This window comes from Arvicanthis niloticus, chromosome 17 (genome assembly GCF_011762505.2).
Source record: "Arvicanthis niloticus isolate mArvNil1 chromosome 17, mArvNil1.pat.X, whole genome shotgun sequence".
NCBI lineage: Eukaryota > Metazoa > Chordata > Mammalia > Rodentia > Muridae > Arvicanthis > Arvicanthis niloticus.
The window spans coordinates 7,292,427-7,320,141 of record NC_047674.1 but is presented as its reverse complement, the minus strand read 5'-3'; the positions used below and the strand labels follow the sequence as shown (position 1 = coordinate 7,320,141).

Genomic DNA, 27,715 nt, shown 5'->3' with positions numbered 1-27,715 from the left:
TAAACTTAGACTTTTTGTAAGCCCAACTTCTTAAACTAACTGAACTGACCGTTGGGAATGAAGACTAAAGGGGTTTCCAATTGTACAAAAACAGACTTTGGCAGGGAACTCAAACATGGAATGAGTCCGGGTGTTTCTAGCAAGGTCTGACCTCACTGCACCTGCAACTTCATTGTAGTTTTGGTTTTGAACATAGATGAGCACTTTGTCCCTCTCTGCGTCCCTCAATACGCCACCCAGTGCCAAGAAATACTGTCCCGAGCACCTCAGCCTCAGATCTGAGACTACTGTGTATTAGAAGTCGCAGTGTATTTACTATAAGCATGGAATTTTCTGTTCTTACATTAGCTGAAGGATGTAATTTAAAATTTTTTGATTAATATTTTTACCATCATTCCTTAGGTATGAAGTTTTATCTTTAGAATTGTGATAGAAATTTCTGATTTTAAAATTTCTTTGTTTCAGTTGCTGACTTGAATTTTATTAAAAAAAATGATAGCTGAGTTTTGACTTGTTTGATTAAGAGGGAATTTTCCAATAATTCTGAAATGGCCCTAAACATATTTTTGCCATTTTGAACTTTTATTTATATAAAACAACAATGTCATCATTCATCATTTTAAACTCAAAATGTAAATCAACTCAGGAAAAAAATTAAGTTTTTATATACACTGGTGCATGAAATATTAAATTATTTTTTCTTTTCCCCTTCCTTCCCTCCTTCCCTCCTTCCCTCCTTCCCTCCTTCCCTCCTTCCCTCCTTCCCTCCTTCCCTCCTTCTTCCCTCCTTCCTTCCTTCTTCCCTCCTTCCCTCCTTCCCTCCCTCCCTCCTTCCCTCCCTCCCTCCCTCCCTCCCTCCCTCCCTCCCTCCCTCCCTCCCTCCCTTCCTTTCTTGATGCCCGGTCTCACCATGTACACCTGGCTGCCCTAGATTCCACTATTTATATCAGGCTGGCTTGAACTAACAAAGATCCAGTTGCCTCTGCCTCCCAAGTGCTGAGATTAAAGGAGAACACCAGCCTCACTAAGATTGAAAAAATTTAAAGTAAAACTAAAGGCTCATATCCATCTTATTGGTATGAATATTTGCTTTCATATTTAATAAACAGCAAAATTATCTGTATTCTAAGAAATTGCTTTAGAATTAATTTCTTTTTGACTTACCATCAGTAAGTGTTTGGTCTGTATATCTATTTTATGTAATTTCCAACCCAGAGTACCATAACAATTTTAAGGGTGGAACTGAGACCTTATTGGAAAAAGTTTAGGAAGTCCTGTGCTGAAGCATCTGCGGATGCTGCCTCTGCCCTTTGCCAGAGACTTCCACCTGGGTTTGGTCCTTGGCATTTTCCTACACACTTATGTTGGATCTGGGTGACCTCCTGGCACATAACACCATCTACCTGTTCACATGACCAGCCAAACTGAACCTCACTCTAGATCACTGTCAGAGTTCCAGTGCCATCAGCACCACCTCCTCACCTGAGGTTTGTCTAGTAATCATATTTAAGGTGGCAAATAGAAATCTCAAGTATCTAATAGAAATCAACTAAATGGTTTCCTCCCACAGTCCAGCCAAGCCCATTCTTTGGCACTGGTTTTCCTCTGATGAATTTCAGCACTAAGCCCAACAGCTGTGTATTTTTCTGGTAACTGATAGTTAACCCGAAATTGTGACATAAATTCTTCATTGTGAGATTGTGGGCTGCAAAGCTAGCCTGACCTTTCGAGCCCACGCTGTCCCATTTTTCCACTCTGCCCACATCTGCCCACAATCCACAAGATGTTTAACTTGATTGATTTGGGAAGCACATGGAACTGTAGCTTAGTGGCAGAGGACTTGACTAACAGGCATGAGGCCCTGGGCTGGATCACCCAAATAGGAGAATAAAAGACCATAGTATAAGTTTGTGATTCATTTTGCTTTGATAAAAGAAAACACAAACGAATAAGCCTCAGTTGCAAGAGATATTTAAGATACACAAATGAAACGATCTGATTCCATGCACTAAATTTTGCTTCCTCTTCAAAAGAAACTCTTTTCACTGTGTGCCATGACACGGTCTAACTACTCCTCCAGGATGGTGAATAGCACAGCTTTTGAACAGAGTCTAGAATTGTAAGCAAAACAGTGTCTTCTCTCTCTAGGCACCCAAATCCTTGTGTGTGCCATGCCTCCTTGTCCTACACACACCCACATTTGGTTTTGTGCATTGAAATTCATAGGAAACAACAAACAATGATTTCTTTTGTATAACACAGAAGGATTGCCCCCGTTTGTTTTGAGCCTGTTTGGAAATTCAGCCATATCTTTTATGTAGTCCAATCTTCTGTGGTCAACTGATGGAATAGAAACAATCTGCTTTGTAAACACATGATAAATTATATCTGTCTGTTATCCCTCTTCTTCCGTGCCTCTACTTTTTCCTCTGCTTGATTCTTGTACCCCATGGCAGCATTCACATCTAAACTGGTATCGAACAATTTAAATGACATTTAAAACAGCTCTGCCCTCCTACCACCTGCCATCTCAGCTTCGATGATGCTCTCTGTCTAATCAAGCTAGACTTGATTAGTATCAATCTGACTGCTAGAAAAGGCCATCCAGAGACTGCCCCACCTGGGAATCTATCCCATATGCAGCCACCAAACCCAGACACTATTCTGATGCCAAGAAAGGCTTGCTGACAGGAGCCTGGTATAGCTGTCCCCTGAGAGCCTCTGCCAGAGCCTGACCAATACAGAGGTGAATGCTTGCAGCCAACCATCGGACTGAGCACAGGGATCCCAAATGGAGTAGTTAGAGAAAGGACTGAAGGAGCTGAAGGAGTTTGCAACCCCATAGGAAAAACAACAAAACCAACCAACCAGATCCCCCAGAAGTCCCAGGGACTAAACTACCAACCAAAGAATACACATGGTTTCAGCACATATGTAGCAGAGGATGGCCTTGTACAGCATCAATGGGAGGGGAGTCCCTTGGTCTTGTGGAGGCTTGATGATGCAGGATAGGTGAATGAGGCACTGCCTCTGAGGCAGGAGTGGGTGGGCAGGTGGGGGAGCACCCTCATAGAGGCATGAGCAGGGAGGAGGGAATAAAGGGCTTGTGAAGGGGAAACTGGGAGGGAGGATAACATTTGAAATGCAAATAAATAAAATAACCAATGAAAAATAAAAAAAGGAAAGAGGTGGTTCTGGTAAATAAGGCTCTAAGGTAGACCTTTAATGGATGACCCTGGAAGCAAGGGTGCCGGGTCAAGGGCTCACAGGGACCAAATAGGAATGAATCTCCAGCACTCTTTTCTTGTACATATAACTGAAATCAAATTGCAGAGAATACAACAGAGAGAAAGACTTATGGGAAATCTTGATAAAGAAATGAATAGACATAGAGGTTAATATGACTGTGATTAGTATGTTCCAAAGAAACAAAGGCTAGATTGATAACTGCACTATAACCAAGAGGCTGTAGATGAGAATTAAATGGGAAATAAAGTTGAAATGGAAGCTTTAAATGAAAAACTTTGGGGAGCAAGTAAGCTATTAACTATAGCTTGGAAGTGAGCCAGACACACACATGGCTCCCAGAGCAGGCTGCTCTCTTAGATTCTTCTTGTGGATAAGTTAGTGTCATAGTGTCACAGAAAAGAGACTTCTCAAAATACTCCTTAAAGAAATGGTGGCTAAATCGAAGGTTCTGTAACTAATTTAAAAATCAGAAAGTAGTGGGGCAAAGATAAAGATGATCACTCAGGAAACAGTGCTGTAACAGAAGAAGAATTATCTGAGGCCGCATAGTTGAAGATCCAGAAAAGAAAGAATTATAAGCGAATGTCATAAAAATATAGTTAAAAATGGAGTGCATATGGTCTATGCATATAAAAGAATATTAACATCCCATAGGTTTATAATCTGTATATAACTAAAATACATGGCATTATGAACATATTGCATAAGACATGGTTAGATTAAATGCCAGAATGTCCATTAGATAGTATACATGCTCTTAGAAAACACACATATTGTTTTTGTATTAGGCTTAACCAGTTGAAATATTGTATGACAATCTTTTAGATAGGCAGCAAAATAATACAATGAAACTGGTTTGTTGAAAGGAAGAAAGCGAAGAGAAATATTAGGAAGCATTTACTCGACTGTATAACAGAGAAGAGACTGATCACTTTGCCAAAAGGCATTCTGGGTAATGTTGAGTGAGTTCTGTAAGAGCCGATCCATTAATGTGAGTTAATAGTTGAAAGCAGCGTTCAAAGACCGGGCTTTTAAACAGTGCACACAGCTCAAGTCCAAGTGGATGAAGGACCTTCACATAAAGCCAGATACACTGAAACTAATAGAGGAGAAGGTGGGGAAGACCCTCGAATACCTCGGCACGGGCGAAAAGTTCCTGCACAGAACACCAATGGCTTATGCTCCAAGATCAAGAATTGACAAATGGGACCTCATAAAGTTGCAAAGCTTTTGTAAATCAAAGGACACTGTCAATAGGACAAAATGGAAACCAATAAATTAGGAAAAGACCTTTACCAATCCTACATCTGGTAGAGAGCTAATATCCAATATATACAAAGAACTCAAGAAATTAGACTCCAGACAATCAAAAACCCTATTGAAAAATGGGGTACAGAGCTAAACAAAGAATTCTCAACTGAGAAAACTCAAATGGCTGACGAGCACCTAAAGAAATGTTCAACATCCTTAGTCATCAGGGAAATGCAAGTCAAAACAACCCTGAGATTCCACCTCTCACAGTCAGAATGGTTAAGATTAGAAACTCAGGTGATAGCAGATGCTCTCAAGGATGTGGAGAAACAGGAACACTACTCCATTGTTGGTGGAATTGCAAGCTGGTACAACCACTCTGGAAATCAGTCTGGTGGTTCCCCAGAAAACTGGACATAACATTATCTGAGGATCCAGCTATACCACTCCTGGGCATATACCCAGAAGATGCTCCAACATATAACAAGGACATATGCTCCACTATGGTCATAGCAGCCTTATTTATAATAGCCAGAAGCTGGAAAGAACCAAGATGTCCCTCAACAGAGGAATGGATACAAAAAATGTGGAACATTTACACAATGGAGTATTACTCAGCTATTAAAAGCAATCGATTCATGAAATTCTTAGGCAAATTGATGGAACTAGAAAATATCATCTTGAGTGTGGTAACCCAATCACAAAAGAACACACATGGCATGCACTCACTGATAAGTGGATATTATCCCAAAAGCTTGCAATACCCAAGATACAACTCACAGACCACATGAAGCTCATGAAAAAGGAAGACCAAAGTGTGGGTCCTTTGGTTCTTCTTAGAAGGAGTAACAAAATACTCATGGGAGCAAATATGGAGACAAAGCATGGGACAGAAACTGAAGGAGGGGCCATCTGGAGACTGCTCCACCTGGGTATCCATTCCATGTTCAGTCTCCAAAGGCAGATGCTGATGTGAATGCCAGGAAGTGCATGCTGACAGGAGCCTGATATAGCTGTCTCCTGAGAGGTCTGCCAGAGTCTGACATATTCAGAGCTCACAGCTAACCACTGAACTGATCACAGGGTCCCTAGTGGAGAAGTTAGAAGACTGAAGGAGCTGAAGGGGTTTGCGGCCCCATGGGGAGAGCAACAATACCAACCAACCAAAGCTCCCTGGTCTAAACCACCATCCTGGGGGGCACATAGGGAGGAACCCATGATTCCACCTGTATATGTAGGAGAGGATGGCCTTATTGGTTATCAGTGGGAGAGAAGGTCCTTGGTCTCATGAAGGCTGGATGCCCCAGTGTGGGGGAATTCAAGGGTGGGGAGATAGGAGTGGTTGGGTGGGTGAGGGCACATCCTCATAGAAACAGGAGGAGGGGGGATGGGACAGGGGGTTTCTGGGTGGGGAGGAAATGGGGAAAAGGGATAACACCTGAAATGTAAATAAAATATCCAGTAACAATTAATTTCAAAAAAAGTGTTAGAGTGAAAGAGATGAGACTAGTAGAATAGCTGAAGAGTGTTTCGTGTGTTTATAATTAGCGTCATTACAGATATCACTGGATTCTAAAATGCTATTATTATTTTGCTTCCTGTATTCCTCTTCTGTACTTCCATCTTGTCTGGGAACTCATCACCCTCCATCCTGAAACTGCAGTCCTGTCTTATTTTATGACACATTTTCCCCTGGGTTTTGCTTCTACTTCTCTGGTTGCCTTGCCTACTTCTTTCTTTGCAGACCCTCAAAGCTCAAGGTAAAGATGGCTCCTTTAATGCTTTCATCAACTATTATGGCTGAATATATTTACTACCTACCATATTATAACATATACATTGAGTATATGTCATATATATTCAAAATATATAGAGCTTCCTAGCTCTAACCCTGATTGCCCTACAAAGGCATGCTAATCACACTGCCAGCCACAACAATACATTAGTTCAACACGGACTTCAGATCATGTACTCATTCGATCTGCTCTATTTCAGTGGATTGTTAGAATTTCATCTTGCCAATCATTCTTTCCAGGGAACGCTGAGTCATCCATGTAAACTAAATATCCATGTTTCTTGAGTTCATATGATGAAATCTAATCCTTATTGAGAAGGAATTCAGAGTTAGGATTTCTGAAAGATTAGGTCACAAGAGTGATCCCTCAAGTAGGAGCCGGGCAGTGGTGGCTTTAATCCCAGCACTTGGGAGGCAGAGGCAGGCGGATTTCTGAGTTCCAGGACAGCCAAGGCTAACAGAGAAACCCTGTTTTGAAAAACAAAAACAAAACAAAACAAACCAAAAAACCAAACCAAACAAACAAACAAAAAAAGAACCAGATTAGGGTGTATCAAGCTGCCCAAACTCTCCTTGTCCATGTGAAGACTCAGTGAGAAGATAGCCCTGAAACAAGCAGGAAATTAGTCCTCAGCAGGCTTTGAATCTGCTGGTGATTGGCTTTAGGATTTAGTAGCCCCCAGCGCTGTGAGAAATACTAGTTTGCTGTTTATAAGGTACCAGTTGGCAGGATTAGATAAAATGGCTTACCATTCTGCCAATCTCCCAATCCTGTTCATCCTTGTCCTGAAACAACTTTAGAGTACTCTCCCTAACCAGGACTGCGGTGGCCTCCTCGTGCCTTGGCTATTCCCATCCAGCCCCTGTCGGCCTCTAGATCACTGGCAGCAAAGACAACTAGAATAAAGTTGAGGATATCCCACCACCTGGGGTGTTCTCTGGGTTCCTGTTTTAGTCGAAAGAACTCCCCAAACCCCTGCTTTTATCCAGGGTTCCCGTGTGGCTGCCTCCTGCTTATTTTGTAGACTCACATCCTTCCTTCCTTCTCTGCCCTCCCCTTTAGGCCCTGGCTTTAGCCACAGGAGAGATTTTTAAGTTTCTGTAATGTAACACACCCTTTCTGTTTCTTATTCCCCCCTCCCTCCCTCTCTTCCTCCCTTCCTTTTATTTCTCTCTCTCTCTTTCTTTCTTTCTCTCTATCTCTCTCTCTCTCTTTCTTTCTTTCTTTCTTCTTCTTCTTCTTCTTCTTCTTCTTCTTCTTCTTCTTCTTCTTCTTCTTCTTCTTCTTCTTCTTCTTCTTCCTCTCTCTCTCTCTCTCTCTCTCTCTCTCTCTCTCTCTCTCCTTCTCTCTCTCTAAATACAGCTTAGAGATCTCATATATCTTGGTTTTGGTCTGTATAATAAATGCATATCACAACTTTTTGTCTGGCTAACTTTTACTTAACTCTTGGGTCTTAGCTGAAATTTTACGTTTCCTTGTACACACACATACCACCACCAACACACCACACACACATACCAATATACAGACAAACACACACATATCACACACACCAACATACATACAAACACACATATATCACACACACACACCAACATACATACAAACACACACATATCACACACACAGACAATATACACATACTCACTTTCATACAAACAAACCACAAACTCATACACAACATATATACACACATACACAACCAACCACACACACTACACACACACACACACAAAACACATGCAAACTCAGTCTCTCTCACACACACTCACAGACATACACAATCACACTCACAGACATATATAACCACATGCACACATTAATTATATCTTCACAATCTTTTCCTAGTGTATCCAAACTTTTCACCCTTTCCCAGTTGTCAACCTAGTTATCAGTGTCTCCCAGATTCTAATCAATCATTCTTTTTCTCTGATTTTTTTCTTACAACATGATGTTTTTATTGATTATCCGGATGTTTCACATATTTTGCCCTGATCACATTAACTTCCCTGTCTTTCCAGGTCCTCCCCCCGCCGCCCCCCCCCCCCCAAATATGAAGAAGAAAAGAGAAGAGAAAAAGAAAATGTAGATCCGTATTGTATTACCCATATACTTACTGGAGCATGGTCAAACTCCAAGTTGCCAGCCCCTTAAAGAAAACTTGCTTTTGATTTTGCTAATGAACTCATTTCATTATCAAGTTCTGTACTATGTTGCTGCTAAGATTTCTCAGCAGAGGGCGCTATAGGAACACTGTAAGGGAAGGGAGGCTCTTGCTGTGTCCAGTCCCTACAAGGTAGGCCAGGAGTGTGAGTATGTGACCATCCAAAGGTACTTTGTTCCAGCCATGTGCTAGCATATGCTGTCCCTCTGGGACCCTGCAGTTTGAGCAGAGTCTGTGGTCGCCTGCCTGTGATCCTTGCTGTATAGATAAATTCGTGCAGGTCTCCTGTACACCCTGATGCCCTGACTTTTCCTGCTTACATCCCTCATCCCCAAGGTTTGTCTCCTTCACAGAACTTCTGACAGAGGCTTCACGACAAGGGCTTTTCATGTTCCAGGTCTCTCAGCCACACACGAATTCTCACATCTATGGTATAACTATGCACCAACCACGCACTGAAGGTTTCCTGCCTTGTGGGGCCCCCAAAAGGTTGCTTCCTACTAGCAGTGGGGTTGTAAATTGCTCTAGCCTGGCAAACGAGTGAGCTACAGGCCTTCCATTTGATTACTTTCATTTTTTTCCCTTGAACCCCAGCTTTGGAGAGGGGACAGACCCCCTTCTGAGTTTGTCCTTCATGGGATATGCCTTCTTTAAAAATTTCTCAGTGGTGCTGAGAATTTTTAATTCCGATGAATGGAATTAAAGATGTTATACCAGTAATAATCAAGCCTTTTCCCTACAGTTATTCTTTTATCACAGAGAGCTGTGTGGGTTGCACTTCTTGATGCAAATAGACTGCGATAACTCTCCTCTGTCTATAGCTTTATTTGTAATACTGATCACAATTACACATTGATTTGTGGATTTGTTTTCTTACATTGGCTTCTTACATGGAACTGTAAGCACAGACAGGGCAGACACCGTGTCTGTTTTGCTTTCTTCTGGGTACTTTCATAATGTGTGGCATATAAAAAGTATCTAATAAATACTTGTTGCATGAATGACTTCTGAATGGGTGAGTTCATTTTCTGCTAATTTATTCTGTTATGTCCACGGTATGCTTCATTAACTCTTCTCAAGCTCCGCTATCTATTTTGCAGATCAGACATAATGTGTTCTGGAATGTGCAGCGCTACAGTGCGTCTGATTTGGGCTTTTAAAAATTGAAATAAAGTTATATTTTTTATACTTTGGTTACATCAAAGGCTAATAAAGCAATGATATTCACAATCACAGACTTCCTATCAGCTTTTTCTTACTCTGTGTTAATCACAAGATCCATATCTTTCCCTCCTACACAGAAGACTAGAAGCAGATAAAAGTATTTTAAATTTAACGAAGAATACCACTGTAGTTTATAATTTTCACATACCATCCATGGCAGGCTTCATACTTTCAAATGGCAAAAGTCTGATAGGTAATACAAATAAACAGGTAAGGAAATGAAGAATAGTGTGAATTATGGTAAGCTGGGTAGCATGTTCGTCTCTGAATGCATTTAATTCAGAGAGTCCACACGAGCCAGAAGCAGTACCAGTACCCTGACTTAGAGAACTCAGATGGGAAATCCTGGGGCCCTTCTGAATCTCAGAGATCACAGATCTTAAAACAAGAGATGCATGACTCAGTGATGTCTCTTATTTTATTTTGTTGAAGAAGAGCATTAAAAATGAACATTTACTATGAGCCTTATTTTATAAGAGGGGACAGAAATTACCAATGCAGGGCAAGACAGACAGACAACTCCAGGGTTACAGTCTCCAGGGGTCAATGGTCAAGCTTCATTAGCTGATTTTCTTATTTCTTTCTTTCTTTCTTTCTTTCTTTCTTTCTTTCTTTCCTTCCTTCCTTCCTTCCCTCCCTCCCTCCCTCCCTCCTTCCTTTCTTTTTTCTTTCTTTCTTCCTTCCCTCCTTCCCTCCTTCCCTCCCTCCCTCCCTCCTTTCTTTTTTCCTTCCTTCCTTCCTTCCTTCCTTCCTTCCTTCCTTCCTTCCTTCCTTCCTCTTTTCTTTCTTTTTTTATTGTTCATTGTCTATTGACTTTAGTTTGGAATACACTTGGTTGTGATATTTACTCAATTTACAAATTAGAATTTCCTTTAAAATAAAATTTAATTTAAAATGAAAAACAAAAACCAAAAACAAAACCATCAAATTTCCAGGGCTACACTCCTGCCTATTCAGGAGGTCAGGGGAAAGAGACTGTGAGACTGTAGGCATAGTTCAGGAACTCCTGTAGGCTTCTGAAACATGAATGTGTAAGTTTCCACAGATTAGAAACTATGACTGATGTTTCCACAATGTTTTCTAGACTGAAAAGTTCTTGTCTGTTTTACTTTAATACTTAAGAAAATAGAAACCGAGGGCAGATAGCAATTTCTCTTTCTGCTTAGAGAAAATCCTGTTTTCCTGCACTGGAGGGAGACAAAGTTTCTCAAAAGAGCCGCATGGTTGACTTTCCTATGAAAGGCACAGCACTTGACAGTGTTCCACAAGTGAGTGGCTCATAATGCAGGAAGAGAAACCCCTACATAAGAGAACATAAATGATAGTAACTTATCAGGAGATCATCTTTCACTTCCATAATGCACTGATTTCCTTACTGGCATTTTATTTTCAGGAAGAAATTAAGTTGTTTATACTTGCACACAAGTGCATGTGTACACACACACACACACACACACACACACACACGAACAGACACACAAGTAATGCAAAAAAAAAAAAAAAAAAAAGGCCGATGGAAAAAATAAGATTGTGTCGTAAATGAGGGTTGTGAGTGTCCCTGGAGTGAAGCCAGCAGATCCACCAGGCTTCGGGATGCACACTGAATCCTTTGTTGAATGGGCGAGAGCATGTGCTCCGTATGACAGCAAGTCTATTTAGCTCCTGACAGCTGTTGAAAATATTTTGTGAGAAGTTGGAATGTGGGAGCTCTCCATGAAATCTCTGTTGTCGTTATTAAGCATTCTTGCTATGGCCTAACAAAATTAGACACTGGATTAAATCAAACTGAGAAAACATACATGATAGCAAAATGTAAACTGTGTTTCAGATTCACCTAAAGATGATCTCTCCAAGCACGTGGGCCCATCAGGCCACTCAGTCACAAGCATCTGAGAGTAGGACTGCCTTAGCATAGGTCTGGGGTTATTTCCTACGGGATCCCAGCCTCCCCGTGGAGTTAGAAATTACTGTTCTCACAAAATCTGGAAAGAAAAATAGGTATTCCAGGCGACTTGCCCAGCTCTCCGCCTCAAAAACCTGAAAAGCACAGAGTTCTGCCAACCATGGTAGACTATCTATGTTGTTACCTGAAGAGCTATGTTTTAATCGTCTACGTTTATTTACTAATGCTACTAGAAACTTAGTTTTGTTCTTATTTTTATTTTATTTTTTTTAGTGATAAGGAGATCTTCATGAAGGCTCAAAACCAAAATAAACAGGAAGAAAGATATGCCTTGATTTATGCAGCAGAAGAGAGCATACATTATACTTCTCTGACTTTTGAAAGAACAATTCCTGGACAGTGAAATGGGAAAGTACTGTTTCCAGAATCCTGCAATACAATGTCTTGAAGGGTAACTTTTGGACATGGGCTAGTCCAAGGAGGTTTTTCCTTCCCAGTGTTTTTCATTCTTACCCATATCAGCTGTTCCCCTCCTCACACTTTACCTTTCTGTGTTTGTAATAGAGGAGAAAGCCGTCATGCTTCAACACAAACCACCTCTTCCTCCAGCCCCTCACAAAGCCCGACTGAGTCCTCTTATGCAGGTAACCACGGCAGGTGGGCCATGGGGTATTAGGACAGCGGCTGATGTCCGATGCCACCACCATAGTCAAGATGTCTGGACCTACAGAAATGAATTTGGGAGAGTTCAGTGGCTTGACATTTTATAATCTTCTGGAGCGGGCAGTGACTCTGCAGAAGTAATAATTGGAAAAACAGTCACGACTTTAAAAACAAAGAAACAGAACCTTACCATTAGAATAAACCAGGTCTCTTAGACATACAAATTTTTATTAAAAAATAAGAATTGGACAGTTACCTCTCTGTTGACTCATATGTCAGTGGTGGGTCTGTGACCCAGGTTTCCTGAACTGTATTAAACTCCTTCATCATAACCACAACCATCATAACCACAATGGTTCTGATGACAGAGTCAAGTCTGTGTAATGTCACTAGTTATAATATCAAGCCAATTCCTTTAGCATCTTGATTTACTTCCCACGAAGCATGTGAAAGTATGCTTCACTCTTCTATTTTGCTTTTATCTGCAACAGTTATCCTCCTTGATCTAAGCTCCTACTTATGTCTTTTGCTGAAACTGTCCCCCATCAAACTCCTTGAGTTGAGAAACAGGAGGTCTGCAAGGTCCTAGGTACTGACCCTGTTCTCTTTCTAGGATAAGTCAAGACTTTACCCGAGCTTCTAGTTACTGTCTTTCTTGGGAATTTCATTTTTTTGCTGGACTTCTATGACACAGGACTACTATAGAGTACAGCTTGTGGAAATTGTCTCTGTCCCTGTTAATATGGGGTCACTGCCTACCCACTGTGTTTTGTTGCTGCCAGCGTGGACACCGCACCCCTACCTTTTGATGCCTTGAGACAGCTCTCTGAATGCCATGCAGACAGACAGCAATCCTGACACGCTTTGAAGACTGCAAATGGGGTATGACTTCATTTACAATTCCTCTGAGAGAGAGGCCACATCCCTAAAGGAGGGCATTTGGCCTTGGCAGCGCTGACTTCATCATGATGGCTGACATTGAGATTGCCGATCTGTTTAGAACTGTCTATGGAAATGGGGGTCAGCAAGGAGACTCATCTTCTATAACTGACAAGCTCCAACCCAGGGGATCATTCCTGGCTGAGCCACATGGCCCTGAAAATAAAGATTTGTCCCAGAAAGGCTGACACAGTCTTAACTTTGGCAGCACGCAAAGTACCTTAGTAATTAAATAACTCTCAGTATGTCAAGATATTTCTTCATTGCCATGTAAATACATTTTAATTTATTGAACTGCCCTTAAGCTCCTGTCAAAAACACATCCAGAAAAATGAGAAGAAATGCTCCAGATTCACCGGCAACCCACAAATGTCTTTGTCTTCGGACTACAGTCCCCAAAGAACTGCACTCCTGGACTAATGTGCGTAGTTGACACATCTGCCAATTTATTTATGGACTGCAGCAGTGGGCTGCCCCTGAGGTCATTTTCCTCTTGCTTACACAGACTGCATGCTAGTTTCTCTGATACCGATCAGACTAAGCTTGCGCTTCAGCCTGGTCATAAACATAACTTGGTGCACCATGAAAAATTCTCTCTGGGGCAAGGATGCGGCTGCCTCTGCAGCAGCATGGTTTCATCATGTTAGAGGAACATTGCTTATACCCAGAGTGAGGACATGAGCCTGATGCACGGGGAGTTGCTGAACTCCAAACAGCTGTCGGGAGACGGTGGTTTATATTCTTCACCACATGCTACTGGGGCCCAGAAGACTCAGGCTTGACATTCAGAGAAGAGCTTGAATGAGAGTTTTAGACTTTTGATATTATGTTTTACATAATATCTGTAGCCATTGTACTTTATGCACTAAGGGAACTAAAAATTCAAGGGTCAACATTTAAAACCTCCTGTGGTTATTTACTTACTAAGCCTGAAGTTAGGAAATGTCTTGATTTGATACTTAACAAACTAACAAATATCAGCCAGTGGTTTGTTGAACCCTGTGCCTTCATTCAGCATGAGCATTGGCATTCTGTATTTGCGGAAAGTTCTCAGACGATGTTCAAATACAACTCCAGTTGCAAGACTCCAGGCTCTCGTTTCCAAGAGGCCCTGCTACTTGGCCTTTGCCACTGACTACAGTGTTTCTTCCTTTCTTTGACTATGGTTTAGTTTCCTTTGACCAAATGTATTTTTAACAGTAACATATCTCCTTAAAAAATAAAAGGAAGAAAACAAAATGATTAGTTGCTTCCGTCCACATTACATCTGCTTATCAGTTTTCTGACCCTGGGGATGGAGGTGCATAACCATTGCCTTTATCTCCTGGACACCTTGCTTGCTTTGAGTCGTGCATGGGATGAAGAATGCAGATAGATGATTGTCTGCAGACTGCAGTGAAAGAGTCAAGAAAATTGTCACTGTCATAAGATAAAGGAGTTTAAAAACCCCCTCTTCTCCCACCACAACTCTTTAGTGACAGAGCCCTTCAAAACAAAAGCTCCCCAGAAATCTCTTCTTTCCTCACATGTTGGCCCATGTTTGGAAGTGTAGTATTCGGTGAGGTTATTGACAGCTATGGGGAACAGAAAAAATAATTTCTTTTTCTAATTCACACTCTCTCCTTGGCTCACTGTCTTATTATGCCACCAATCTTAAACTGTGTCAGAGTCGCACCTCCACTGTCAAACAAACTCTACCACCCTTGCGAGTGACAAGGAGAAATGTGCAAGACATGTTCTGTCCCTGAGGGCGCACGCCAGGGGCTGCAGCTGAGAACCAGGCCTCCAGGGGAACTTGTGTGTTTGATTTTTCTAAAGCCTGTACTTAGTGAAGAAAAGTCCCCGTGGAGCAAACTCGTGCCTGTTCACTGAGCTTCAGTGTGTTCCTTTACTCTGTATATTGGTGATTAAATGTCACCATATATAGAGAGCTGTGTATGTTGGTGATTAAATCTCTTTGAGTCTGCTAGCTATCAGCCCTGTACAGAGCCAAAACCATTGTATGAGACCAACCTAATTCAATAAAGACTCAGCAGAGTGTGGGGCTTAATCCCAGCACCAACGGCTGAGGGTCAAGTAAGAGGATCCCAAATTGAAGGCTGTCCCGGCCTGTTATAATGAGAACTTGTCTCCAAAAGCAGGCATGCATGCACAGCTCCAAAGAGTCACATGCAGTGTTGCCGTTTTCGATAGGACACCGAGTGCCTTTCAAAACTCAGTTTTGGTTTCCTCATCAACAGAATAAAATTAACTTGTACAGATGTCCACAATCAGAATTCACGTCAAGGTCGATCAGGTATGTCCTACAGAACCACTGTTTTTCCGAGACCCCGTTTGCGCTGCTCAACTTGCTTTCACCATCACTGCCTATGCATTTTAGAACAATGTTCTAGCCACAGTTCTGTATGGTAGGACCCACTCATCGAGCATCTCTTGCTGCTGTTAAATCAAGGGCAGAGCGCCCATCATAACGCTTCAATTATGCCCCAGGATTGTCTTTGGAGTTCCGACTTCCTTGCTTTGCTTTTATTCCTTCTTCAAGTACAGTAATTTATTTTGTCTTTCGTGCTGGGTTTCACAAAATGGGTTTGATATAGATAGGAATGTCACCATACTATCCTGTGTATGTCTGTTTAATTTTACATAGTGATGTCATGACATTTTTCTATATGCCTGCCTCTTTTTCCACCTCCCATTTTGTTTCTTCCTGTCCTTTCTTTTTCTACTTGAAACCCTCTTTAAAAAATTCTACCTGTGATGCTTCAAAGTGAATAGATTATGCAGAGTCTGCGTGCATTACAACATAGGTATACAAGTTCCCCTAGAGATGACCACCCAGGCTGACTCTAATTCCTTTCTACCACATAAAATACAACTGCTCTTGGGTTTGTCCTTTAGGTAATTTGGGGGTTTATCTGTCCTGAAGTACAACTGCTAGGACCTAGGATTTATTAGGTACTTCACTAGGAAGCACAGATTGCTCTCTAAACTCTCATATCCCAGTAAGTGCACAAAGATTCTCATTTTCTTACCATTATGCCCGTCAAAGCTGGCTGTTATATGACACTTTAAAATAATATGGAAACTAAAACATCATCCTGTTGACAATTTGCATTGTTTTTCTTTAGTGGTAAAGCTGGTCCATAGTTTCTTTTACTGACACCGATTTTACTTAAAAATTGAGATCTGATACAATTGAAGTCCACCTCTGTATATAAAGTAATATATACCTTTGTCAATTTTTTGATAAATAGTTGAGTGTCTTTTGAGCTTTCTAGTCCTTTGCAGATCACTAATCTATTCGATGTTCCTACAAAACAACTGTATTCTTGTGTGTTACTATGAGTTTGTAATATACCTTCATATCTGCTACAAAATGTTCTTTTGTCATCTTGCCGTATTTAAAAATAATGCAGCCTTTAAAGACATTTGCTTTTCTGTATGTTTGTACATAAGTTTTTCAAACCACCTGTATTAGTCAGGGTTCTCCAGAGTCACAGAATTTATGGGTAGTCTCTATATAGTAAAGGAATTTGTTAGGATGACTTAGTCTTTAGTCCAACTTCCCAACAGTGGTCAGATGTGAACAGGAAGTCCAAGGATCTAGTAGTTGCTCAGTCCCACAGTATTAGTAGATTCCAACAGATGTGCTGGCAAGTCAATGCAGGCAGGCAAAGAAGAGTGAACCTTTTCCCAATGTCCTTATGTAGGTCTTGAGCAGAAGGTGTGGCCCAGATTAAAGGTATGTACCACCACCACCATGCCTGGATCTTCAAGTTATTTTGTTCCAGGATGACCTTGAACTCACAGATCTCCTTGCCTTAGTCTCCTGGGATTCATAACCACTATGCCTCAAGATCTCCATGTCAAGATCCAGGTCAGAAACTTGTATCTCCCAGCCTCAAGATCTGGATCACAGGTGAGCCTCCCAATTCTGGATTGTAGTTCATTCCAGATAAAGTCAAGTTGACAACCAGGAATAGCCATTACACTACCTATTCATTTTAATTAAATTTTATTGTGATATTAGAAATTTTAGAGTGATTTTTGGGAGAATTAAGATCTTTCCACTTTTCAACCTATGAATGCATAAAAATAGTGTTTATTTCCAGGCATTTAATCTCATTCATCATACAGGATTGAACCTAAAGCCTTGAACACACTATTCTTTTTTTGTTTGTTTTGTTTTATTTTGTTTTGTTTTGAGACAGGGTTTCTTTGTGAACACAATATTGTAACTGAGATATATATCTATTTTAGATCTTGTATGAAGCTTGAATCATATTTTTCCATAAAGTTCTTCATTTTTTGATAGATTAATCTAAACACTTCAAATTTTTGTTGCTATTGTTAATCATGTGAAATTTCCCCTTTGTTGTTAGTATGGTTTTTAAAAGTTATGTTATTTTTGAGAATATGAATACATCGGTTACCCTTCCCTTTCATCTCACCAACCCCTCCCATATATCCTTCTTTTGCTCTCTATTAAAGCCATGGCTTCATTTTCCATTAATTGTTGTGCATGGATATATGCAGAACTTGCCCAGTCTCTGGGTGTGTATGTTTTCAGGCCTGTCCATAGATAACCAATTTGTATAGGACATTTTATTTTGATGAGTCCTTCTCTTTTAGTTGTAAGTTTTGATCAGCTGTAATCACAAACTCTTCAGTAAGAATGATTCTGTTTATTCTCTGAATGTATACCACTGTTTTTCTTGCGTGTATTATATTGGCTTGGGCAGGACTTTCGCTATTATGATGAGCAGGCTTGTTATAAGTAGCACTGCTCTTGTTGATTGCAAAAGAAATATTTCCAAGGTTTCTCGGTTAACTATTTTTCGGTCATATGTATGTGCTTTTCTGTTTTAATTGTTTTGGATTTTGGTTATATTATGGTTTAGAAATTAAATATTCTTCGAAATCTTATATGTTCACAGATTGGTTGTCACCCTCTGGCACTGTTGGGAGGTGGACAACCTTAGGAAGTAGGCCTCAATGGAAGGAAGTTAGTTCATTGATGGTGAATCTTTGAGATGTTTACTGGGACTGCAGGCTTTTTTTGTTTGTTTGTTTGTTTTTTCTCTTGTGTGTTGCCTTCAGGCTCTGACAGGGTGAGCATCATTCTTTGGCCCATGTTACTGACACAACAGAAACCTTCACAATTCAAAGCATCAAGATCAAATAACCTTGAACTGAAATCATGTATCACAATAAAGTTTCCTTCATGTAGGCTTGCTATCTTAAATATTTTGTAATAGCAATAAAAAAGATACATAAGTAGCATTTATTAGGGATAAAAGGAAATTGTTATTTTTTCTATATTTGGAATATTAAAATTATACAATTGAATACAATTAAAGAATTCTTTGGCTCAATATATGACTGATTAAAATTAACAGAGACTTTAAAATAATTTCTTTACACCTATTTTTATGCTTAACATGAAACTATTCTTCTTTTATATTTCTTTTTGGCAATGTGTTTAATCTGAGATTACTTTAGTCTCTCAAAAGTCATGAATGCCAACACCCTTTGCCATCACTTACATTAAATAATCCTTTACCTAAATATTGCATTTGAGTTTCTTTAATATTTTGAGAATATTACTCCATAGTGCCCTGGAATCTTCTGTTGTTAAAATCTCTGATTGCATTTCAGGTCTTTTAGAGGTGATGCACTGTTTCCTCCTGGATGGTTAAACCATTTTCTTATTATCTTTAATATTCTTAAATTACACTACAGTTTGCCTGCCTAAGAGATTTTACACCAATCTGATAATATGTAAGCATTTTCTGAATTCTCTTTATTTCTTTAATCCTGAAAACATTTTTGTTTTGTTTCTTATAATTTATTTTCATGGGCTAGGGAGATAGTTTTGTTAGTAAAGTGTTTTCTGAAGCATAAGGACCCAAGCTGATCTCCATAAACTACATTTTAAGAGCCTTATGCTCTATAGACTGACCTAGCTGGGCAACCGGAAACTGACTTTAAAAGCCATGCATGGTGGCATGTACTTAGAATTCCAGCACTGAAGATACAGGGAACAGCAAATATCTTAGGCTCACTGGCCAGTCAACCTTGTGGGTCACAGATTTTCATGCCACTGAGAGAGCCTACTTTACAAAACAAGGTGAAGAGCACCCTTGGAACGACACCTGAAGTTGATCTCTGCCTTTCACATGCATAAGCACATATCCACATACATGTACCCCCCACTAGAAACAAATACATGTATGTACACACACAGACATGTCAAGTTTTTCTTTTCATATATTCAATTTTTTTTCTCCCAGGCATTCTAGAGTAACACAGTTTTTTTTGTTATTCTTCTGTTTTTTTCCTTTGTGTTTAACTGTTTTTATGTCTGCCTGACTCTTTTTCTTCCCTGCCTCCCTCCCTCCTTCCCTCCTTCCCTCCTTCCCTCCTTTCCTCCCTCCCTCCTTTCTTCCCTCCTCCATTCCCTTTGTCCCTCCTCATTTTCTCCTTGACACTTTCTGTGAGCATTTATACACTAGTTTGGACTACCTAATATATTTCTATTGTACTTATTTTATTATTCTGTTCACATACTACTTTTTAAAAACATTTATCCTTTTTATACTTAGCACTGACAACAGGCTCTTCTTTGTAACTGCTTTTCTGTTTCATATCTTATAAATGTCCTCCTTGACCAATTCAATGATGTACATTGATTTTATTTTACATTTTCAATGCCTGTTCTTTTAGATGTATTTGTTCTACCTTGCTTATTGCAGATTGTTCATACATAGACACCCTTTTCCTGCATTCTCAGATTTTTTAATATATATATATATATATATATATATATATATATATATATATATAACCAAATAACACTTATTGTTATTGTTTTGGGACTATTAAAAATATTTTGGAGCTCACAGAACCCAGAGGAAGCTGGCCTCCCAGGAGCTCTAACCTGGTCAGTATTTTAGGTAAGGAGACAGCAACAACCGCCCCAAACAGGGAGTAACTGGGACCCACTAGGACCCAGGAAGTCACTCATGGCTTGAAACACTGGTTCCTTCCTGTCTGTGCCTGAGCACTGAACAGATCTTGGGCCCCAGCTCTAAACCCAGTAGTAACACCCACCCACACACAGTTCTGATACAACCAAGAAAATAGGAAAGACAGGCTCCAGTCAGAGACAGGGCAGGTAGCACTGAGGAGATCCAGATGGTGAAAGGCAAGCACAAGAACATAAGCATTAGCAACGCAAGGTACTTGGCTTCATTAGAACCTAGTTCTCCCTCACAAGAAAGTACTGAATTCCCCATATCACTAGGAAAGCAAGATTCAGATTTAAAATCACTTCTAATGATGATGATAGAGGACTTTAAGATGGACATAAATAGCCGGGCAGTGGTGGCACATGCCTTTAATCCCAGCACGTGGGAGGCAGAGGCAGGTGGATTTCTGAGTTCAAGGCCAGCTTGGTCTACCGAGTGAGTTCCAGGACAGCCAGGTCTACACACACAGAAACCTTGTCTCGAAAAACAAAAACAAACAAATAAACAAACAAAAAGGACACAAATAACACTCTCAAAGAATTTGAGGTAAACAGGTAGAAGTCCTTAAAGAGGAAACACAAAAATCCCTTAAAGATTTACAAGAGAACACAACCAAACAGGTGAAGAAATTGAACAAAACCATTCAGGACATAAAAATGAAAGTAGAAACAATAAAAAAAATCACAAAGGGAGACTACCCTGGAGCTAGAAAACCTAGGAAAGAAATCAGGAGTCATAGAGGCAAGCATCACCAACAGAATACAAGAGATATAAGAGAGAATCTCAGGTGCAGAAGATACTGTAGAAAATATTGACACAACTGTCAAAGAGAACGCAAAATGCAAAAAGTTAGTAACACAAAATACTCAGGAAATCCAGGACACAATGAGAAGACCAAACTTAAGGATAATAGGTATAGATGAGAGTGAAGATTCCCAATTTAAAGGGCCAATAAATATCTTCAACAAAATTATAGAAGAAAACTTCCCCAATCTAAAAATGAGATGCCCATAAATATACAAGAAGCTTATAGAATGCCAGATAGACTAGAGCAGAAAAGAAATACTTCCTGTTACATAATAATCAAAACACCAAGTGCACAAAACAAAGAAAGAATATTAAATGCAGTAAGGGAAAAAGGCCAAGAAACATATAAAGGCAGACCTATCAGAATTACACCAGACTTCTCACCAGATACTATAAAAGCTAGAAGATGCTTGACAGATGCCATACAGACCCTAAGAGAACACAAATTCCAGCCCAGGCTACTATACCCAGCAAAAATCTCAATTACCATAGATGGAGAAACCAAGATATTCTACAACAAAACCAAATTTACACAATATCTTTCCACAAACCCAGCATTACAAAGGATAATAGCAGGAAAGCTCCAATACAAGGAGGGGAATTATACCCTAGAAAGAGCAAGAAAGTAACCCTCTTCCAACAAATCCAAAAGAAGATAGCCACACAAAGATAATTCCACCTCTAATAACAAAAATAACAGGAAGCAACAATCACTGTTCCTTAATATCTTTTAACATCAATGGACTCAATTCCCCAATTAAAAGGCGAATGGACTGGATACATAAACAGGACCCAGCATTTTGCTGCATACAGGAAACCCACCTTAGTGCAAAGACAGACTCTACCTTAGAGTAAAAGGTTGGAAAACAATTTTTCAAGCAAATGGTCCTAAGAAACAAGCTGGAGTAGCCATTTCAAAATCTTCAGCCTGAGAACACAAAGGGAGGGACTCATGGCCCCACCTGTATAGGTAGTTGAGGGTGGCCTTGCCAGGCATCAGTGGAAGTGGAGGGCCTTGGTGCCTGAAAGTTTGGATTTCTTAGTGTTGGGGAATTCGAGAGCAGGGAGGAGGAAATGGGAGGATGGTGGGAGCATATTCTCATAGAAATTCCCAGAATTATATGGATTAGACATGACAGAGGCAGGCTGCCAGAAGACTAGATTCCAGAATTTAAAGAAAAAATTATCTTGATACTAAAATTTGTTTGGAGAATTGTATATTGCAGAATACACAACCTTGGTGTATCTAGTCATCAAGCAAGCTGAGGAGACCTGCTTGAACCTCTGATGTCCTGGAATTCCTGCTGATGTAGTGAAGACACAGCATCAGAGGCTTATCAATTTACTCTGCCCCCTGCCCCTCTTCTAATATCTCAATGGCCATAATCAGCTTGAAGAAGTTAATGAAGAGTCAGCACCCCTATTCTCTGGGCTTGGGGACTAAGGTGGTTAATATTGGGTTGTCTTTCTAGGGAAAAGTAGTGGTTTTGTTGGAACAGGGAAGATTAGCTAAGATTTAGTGAATAGCCATAACTTATGGGTAGAAATATGTGTATTTGTTATTAAGATGAAGTTATAATTCCTTAAATGGTACAAAATATACTTTGAATTTTAATTTAAGGTTTTCATTGGTATGAGTTTCTTATTGATATAAAAGTGAGATTAATATTGTTACTCTCATAGGCATTGTGCCTATATAACACATTTAGGAATACAAGGCTTAAACTCAGTCCTTCTTTAACTTTTCTAACTGATTTGAGATGGTTAGCCTATGAGTAAAGGGCCTATAGCAAATTCATGGCTCTGAGTTTATTGTTAGGGTGTTTTCTATATTTTATTTAGAAATAGCTGAGAGGAGTTAACAGACAACAGTCCATGCCTTACATGGATAGTTTGTTTTCAAAACATCAGAAGTCCACAGAATTTATGTTACAAACATTTCTGTATTAATGTTCATTTTGATTAGAGAACTGTCTGCTCCTGACAGCTTCCTGTATTGAATTCTAAGAAGAAATTGAGCATCTTTGGAGTTACTCCAGTTGTGGTGAGACAGCCACTAGGCAAGAATTGCCACTTTCCTTCTACAGACAAATCACTGTCCAGAAAAGGACACACTTGCAGAATAGTTGACTGATTATATCTGCCAATACAGAGTAATCAGCCCTTAATAATTCTGCATCACTAGGTCTGTCAGATGATCCTGGGCCAGAAGGCTGAAGTTCAAATGTTCCTGTTTTGTAGTATAGGAACTGTCCAGGTGTTCAGCAGTCTCTATAAATTGGCTAAGTTTTAGAAGCTATGCTTTGTGCTTTCCATAATTTCATTTAACTCAGTCATTCTGGATTTCTGATGGAGTTGAAGACTTATAGTCTCATAGCCAATTCTGGCTATTTACTTTGAGCGAAAAGATTTGAGAGGATGGTTTTCAGCTGACATTCATTCTAAAGCCAAGAAGAAAGCCAGGTTCACAACTAAGTCTTTTAGTTAAGAGAGATGACAGAGGTTTTGTTTAGTCAACAAAATGATGGACTGGTTATGAGGTCTATCTTGTACCTTACTGATACAAATTGGTCTAGTTATGTTCTAATTGTATTTTGAGAGAAAAGTTTTATTTTAACAGGAAGGATGATATGTAGGAGGAGCTAAGGTGGGAGAAGTAAGGAGAGGAAGAGAAGGAGTAAGGAGAGGAGAAGGAGGAGAGGAGGAGAGCTAGGAGAGAGAGAGAGAGAGAGAGAGAGAGAGAGAGAGAGAGAGAGAGAGAGAGAAACATAGAAGCAGATGTTCACATCCAGTCAAAGATAGTTAGATAGTTGATATATCTATGTTGGGTATTGGGTTATACTTCTGATTGTATGGGCATCTTGTTATTGAGCATTACCAAACTTATAATGCCTTTGATTAACATTAAAAAATTGTATAAAAGCAAAAAAGAGGTGGTGGGATGGAATAGGGGTTTTCTAGGAAGGGTTTTCTGGGGAAAGGGGATGGCATCTGAAGTGTAAATAAAATATCCAATAAAAATATTTTTGGAAAATATGCCCTGGAGCAAGTTTAAATCTACAATCAACCCTCTCTGGCACCCCTGCCCTAGCCCTGGTGAGTGGGGATCTTCAGGGCACCGAACCCTTGGGCTGTCATCTTGATCCAGCTGCTGTGTTTATCTTGTTTGCCTTCATGGCAGGTGACCAAGAATCACAGAAAAATCTCGTGATTATTCTACCAGATATTTCACTGTTTCTGAATTAAAAGCTGTGCCATAGTCAGTTACTCTTAAGTATGTGCAGGAGATTATCCGTGAATATGGAATGATGTATTCTTCCATCCAGGTTGGTGCATCTCATTGACTGTCCATAATAGGTGCTGTCAATTTTATAGTATTCAGCGGTACTGAGATAGAACAAGGCTTGCTAGGAATCCATGAATGACAAAATCAATAATAAATTCTTCCTCCAGCCTATTCCTCACAGGAGATACTGAACCTTCTGGTATTTAATGTAATTCTCATTCTTAAAACAAATACGAACATGATGTCATTATTTTCCTTCTCTATGCTCTTCTTTAATATCTCAGATCCACAATTTATAGTCTACATCTAAGGTATCTTCAATATTGAATCTGAGGGCTGGCAAAGGCAAGGGGTCATAGTCTCTTTAAGAGAGGGAAGTTAAGGCCAAACCCAGATTATATAGAGTATATTACCCATTCTTCCAAGTAACTCCCAGGAGCAAGCAGCTCAAGCTAAGATGTTGAAGTCACTTTTCTCCAACTGTCAATGTCATTTCACCATTTTATTCAAAGCCTGAAACTCCTCCATTCAAGTTTTATAGATGTTCTCTGTTTTTCTGTAACTTTTATAAATGGTTAAACAATGTAAACAACATTAAGGTTCTTGGAGCAAAATAAAAAGTACTAGGAATAAAAGTATTACTAAAATATTTAACATAGAAAATAAAATAAAAAGGAATTATCTTTGAGAAAAGTTAAGTACAAAAGTAACGAATAACATTGCCTTAGCGTTTTATGTTATCAATTTATTAGTGTAATCATGATCATAAATCCTGCATTCCTAAACTGTGCTTCGCAAAGGATAAACATTAGGGTAAGACCTGTGAGAGTTGTTGCACATGCTAACTGATAAAGACCTTGCATTCCTGGCATACTTAGTGCATATCTGGCCAAATTCTACCTGGGAAACAATTCAGAATAGTTAAGTAGAATGCACTCTTTGGTGTTTTACAAAGGTTAGTCTGTACCAGAGAACTCTTGGCTCCTGTTACGTCCACAGCTTGAAAGAAGGTAAGTGACACTTATCAGGGCACCTGTGGCTTATTCCAAATGCACTACCTCATAACCCTTCAAGGTATCACAGCATCTACATAGCCTTCAGGAAGTCAGGATTATTTGAATACTCTATCAAATAATCCTGTGATGAAACTCAGTATTTTCTAGTTGAATCTGTTTTTTTTCTGTGGGACTTTAAGGACTTATCAAATGGTGCCAAAGAAAGCTATCTGTCCAAAAGAACAATGACATTAGTCTGTTCACAAATTTACTGTGAATGGATGCAAGGGTGTGTGTGGGGGGGTGCATGTGTTATCTCTCACCCGGTGATGGTCCCAACTGTGTTGGAACTGCTTGACACACAGGTCTCAGGTGGTCCTAAAAGAATCTCTAAAAGCATCAGAACTGGGATGTATCTCTCTGTGTCTGTCTGTCTGTCTGTCTGTCTGTCTGTCTGTCTTTCTGTCTGTCTCTCTCTCTCTCTCACACACACACACACACACACACACACATGCCATACTAAAATCCTAAGATTTTTGTTTACCTCCACAAACATTTTGCGAAGAAATGGAAAAAACAGAGGGAAAGAGCATAGGTAAAAAGAAACAAAACTGTAAATTAATTTTAATAATGAAGATATATATTTTTAATTAAAGAAATGTCTCAGGAGTAGAGTGTATTTTGGTTACTGATGTTTTCCTGTTTCACCTTGTAGGTGGTGATGCCTGGTATAGAAGTGAAATTTAATTACTAGGATATAACATCATGTTGATAAAGGCACCCCTCTCTGGCTACCACCTTCTCACCTTTGAACTGCCTATGTATTGAGCTGTCAGCATTTTTAGTGAACTCTGCAGTCTGTAACTGGCCCACCTACCTTTCTTTGCAAGCTGCACAGCTTCTGCATGCTCAACACTGGTGACCTCAGTGCCGTTGACAGACAGCACCACGTCTCCAATCTGGAGTCCAGCCTCCTCAGCAGCACTGTCTGTAAGTAGAGAGATGACAACAGTCTCCTTAACAGAGAATCCCAAATTGACTGTCTCGCTGTTTGTACGAGAGAGAGAGAGAGAGAGAGAGAGAGAGAGAGAGAGAGAGAGAGAGAGAGAGAGAGAGAGTTTTTCTATAGGGTCTTTCCTTCCAACTTTAGACAATTGCTTATGTCATTAATAAGAAAGAAAGAGTTCTTCTTGAGGCCCCCCTTCCATTTCTAGGACTTAAACATTCAGCCAGTCATTTGAGAGGCTCTTTTGCAATACAATAGCGAGGCTGCTCTGAAACTCAATCTATTCATCCGCAAGGAGGTTGAACTACTGCTTCTCATTCCCTATTGCTGGGAGGTCCCTTTGTAACCCTGAGAAAAATCACTTAACCTCAATATCTTCATCTCTAAGAAGGGGGCTGGGGGCAGAGCCTCTCCGCAGGACTGTTCAGGGAACAAGTAATTGAAATACTTATGAAGTTGTGGCAAAAACAGAACTTGGGAGTAGTTGGGGGCGGGGTTGAGAAAAGACAGAGTACCCAGTTGCTTTCACTTGAATTGTTTAGGCTCCTCTCTGAGTCTTTTCAGATAGAAAATTGAAAATAGCCTCAGGTTTAGGGGACTGAGCTGAGAAGGCTGGAGGCCTTTCCAGGGGCTACTTTGTCCCTTGGATCTTTCTCACTTTCACTTCTGCAGCAGACTTCCATATTTTCTACGAGTTAAAAGTCAATATGCTATTTTAAGGTTAATTCATTTTAAAAAATATGGTCCCCTATAGATTTGACAAAAATTCTTCTTATAGTAAGTAGCTTCACTCTTTCTTTTCTTTTTTTATTTAGTTAAAACCGACTTCCCCTCTCTTTGATGTGCACACTGAATATATCTGCACTCTTCATGGGCTCACAGAGAAGCATGGGCAATAGAAAGTTTTCAACGTGGAGAATGTCACCAACCTCCTCAAAGATTATTCATTTTAAATATTACCTTTCTGTTTTAATTTTGTGTTATTATTTTTATGCATATGAGTGTTTTGCCTGCATGTAAGTCTACACACTAAGTGGATGTCTGGTGTTTGCAGAGACCAGAAGAGGGAATCATATCCTCTGGAACTAGAGATACAGATAGTTGTAACCACCATGGAGTGCTGGGAATCAAAGCAATATTGTCTGGAAGAATAGCCAGTGTTCGTAAACATAGAGCTATATCTCTAAGAACCAAAGAATATTAATTTATGTTGTATATTTTCATCTTTTGGTTCTTTGAGGTAGGATTTCTCTGTGTAGCCTTGGCTGTCATGGAACTTCCTCTATAGACCAAGCTGGTCTCAAACTCACAGAGCTCTGCCTCTGGAGTCCTAGAGTGCTGGGATTGAGGCATGAGTCACAATGCCTGACCAAGAATGCTAGTTTTAAAATGTGACTTGGT

The 27,715-nt window shown here is 39.9% G+C and overlaps 1 protein-coding gene across 7 annotated transcripts in view; it reads right to left on the bottom strand.

Annotated features, from left to right (window-relative positions):
* LOC117722474 (uncharacterized) overlaps positions 1 to 27,715 on the bottom strand; it is a 129,864-nt gene that overhangs the window by 40,602 nt on the left and 61,547 nt on the right. For all 7 annotated transcript variants that reach the window (XR_013104573.1, XR_013104572.1, XR_013104571.1 and 4 more), the window contains exons 6-7: positions 26,186 to 26,296; positions 12,133 to 12,311 (exon numbers count right to left, since the gene is read on the bottom strand). Coding sequence is in view for 4 of the 7 variants with exons in the window: in XM_076914676.1 (XP_076770791.1) it covers positions 12,133 to 12,311; positions 26,186 to 26,296 (290 nt within the window). In the remaining 3 variants the exon portion in view is untranslated. The remainder of the gene's footprint in view (positions 1 to 12,132; positions 12,312 to 26,185; positions 26,297 to 27,715) is intronic.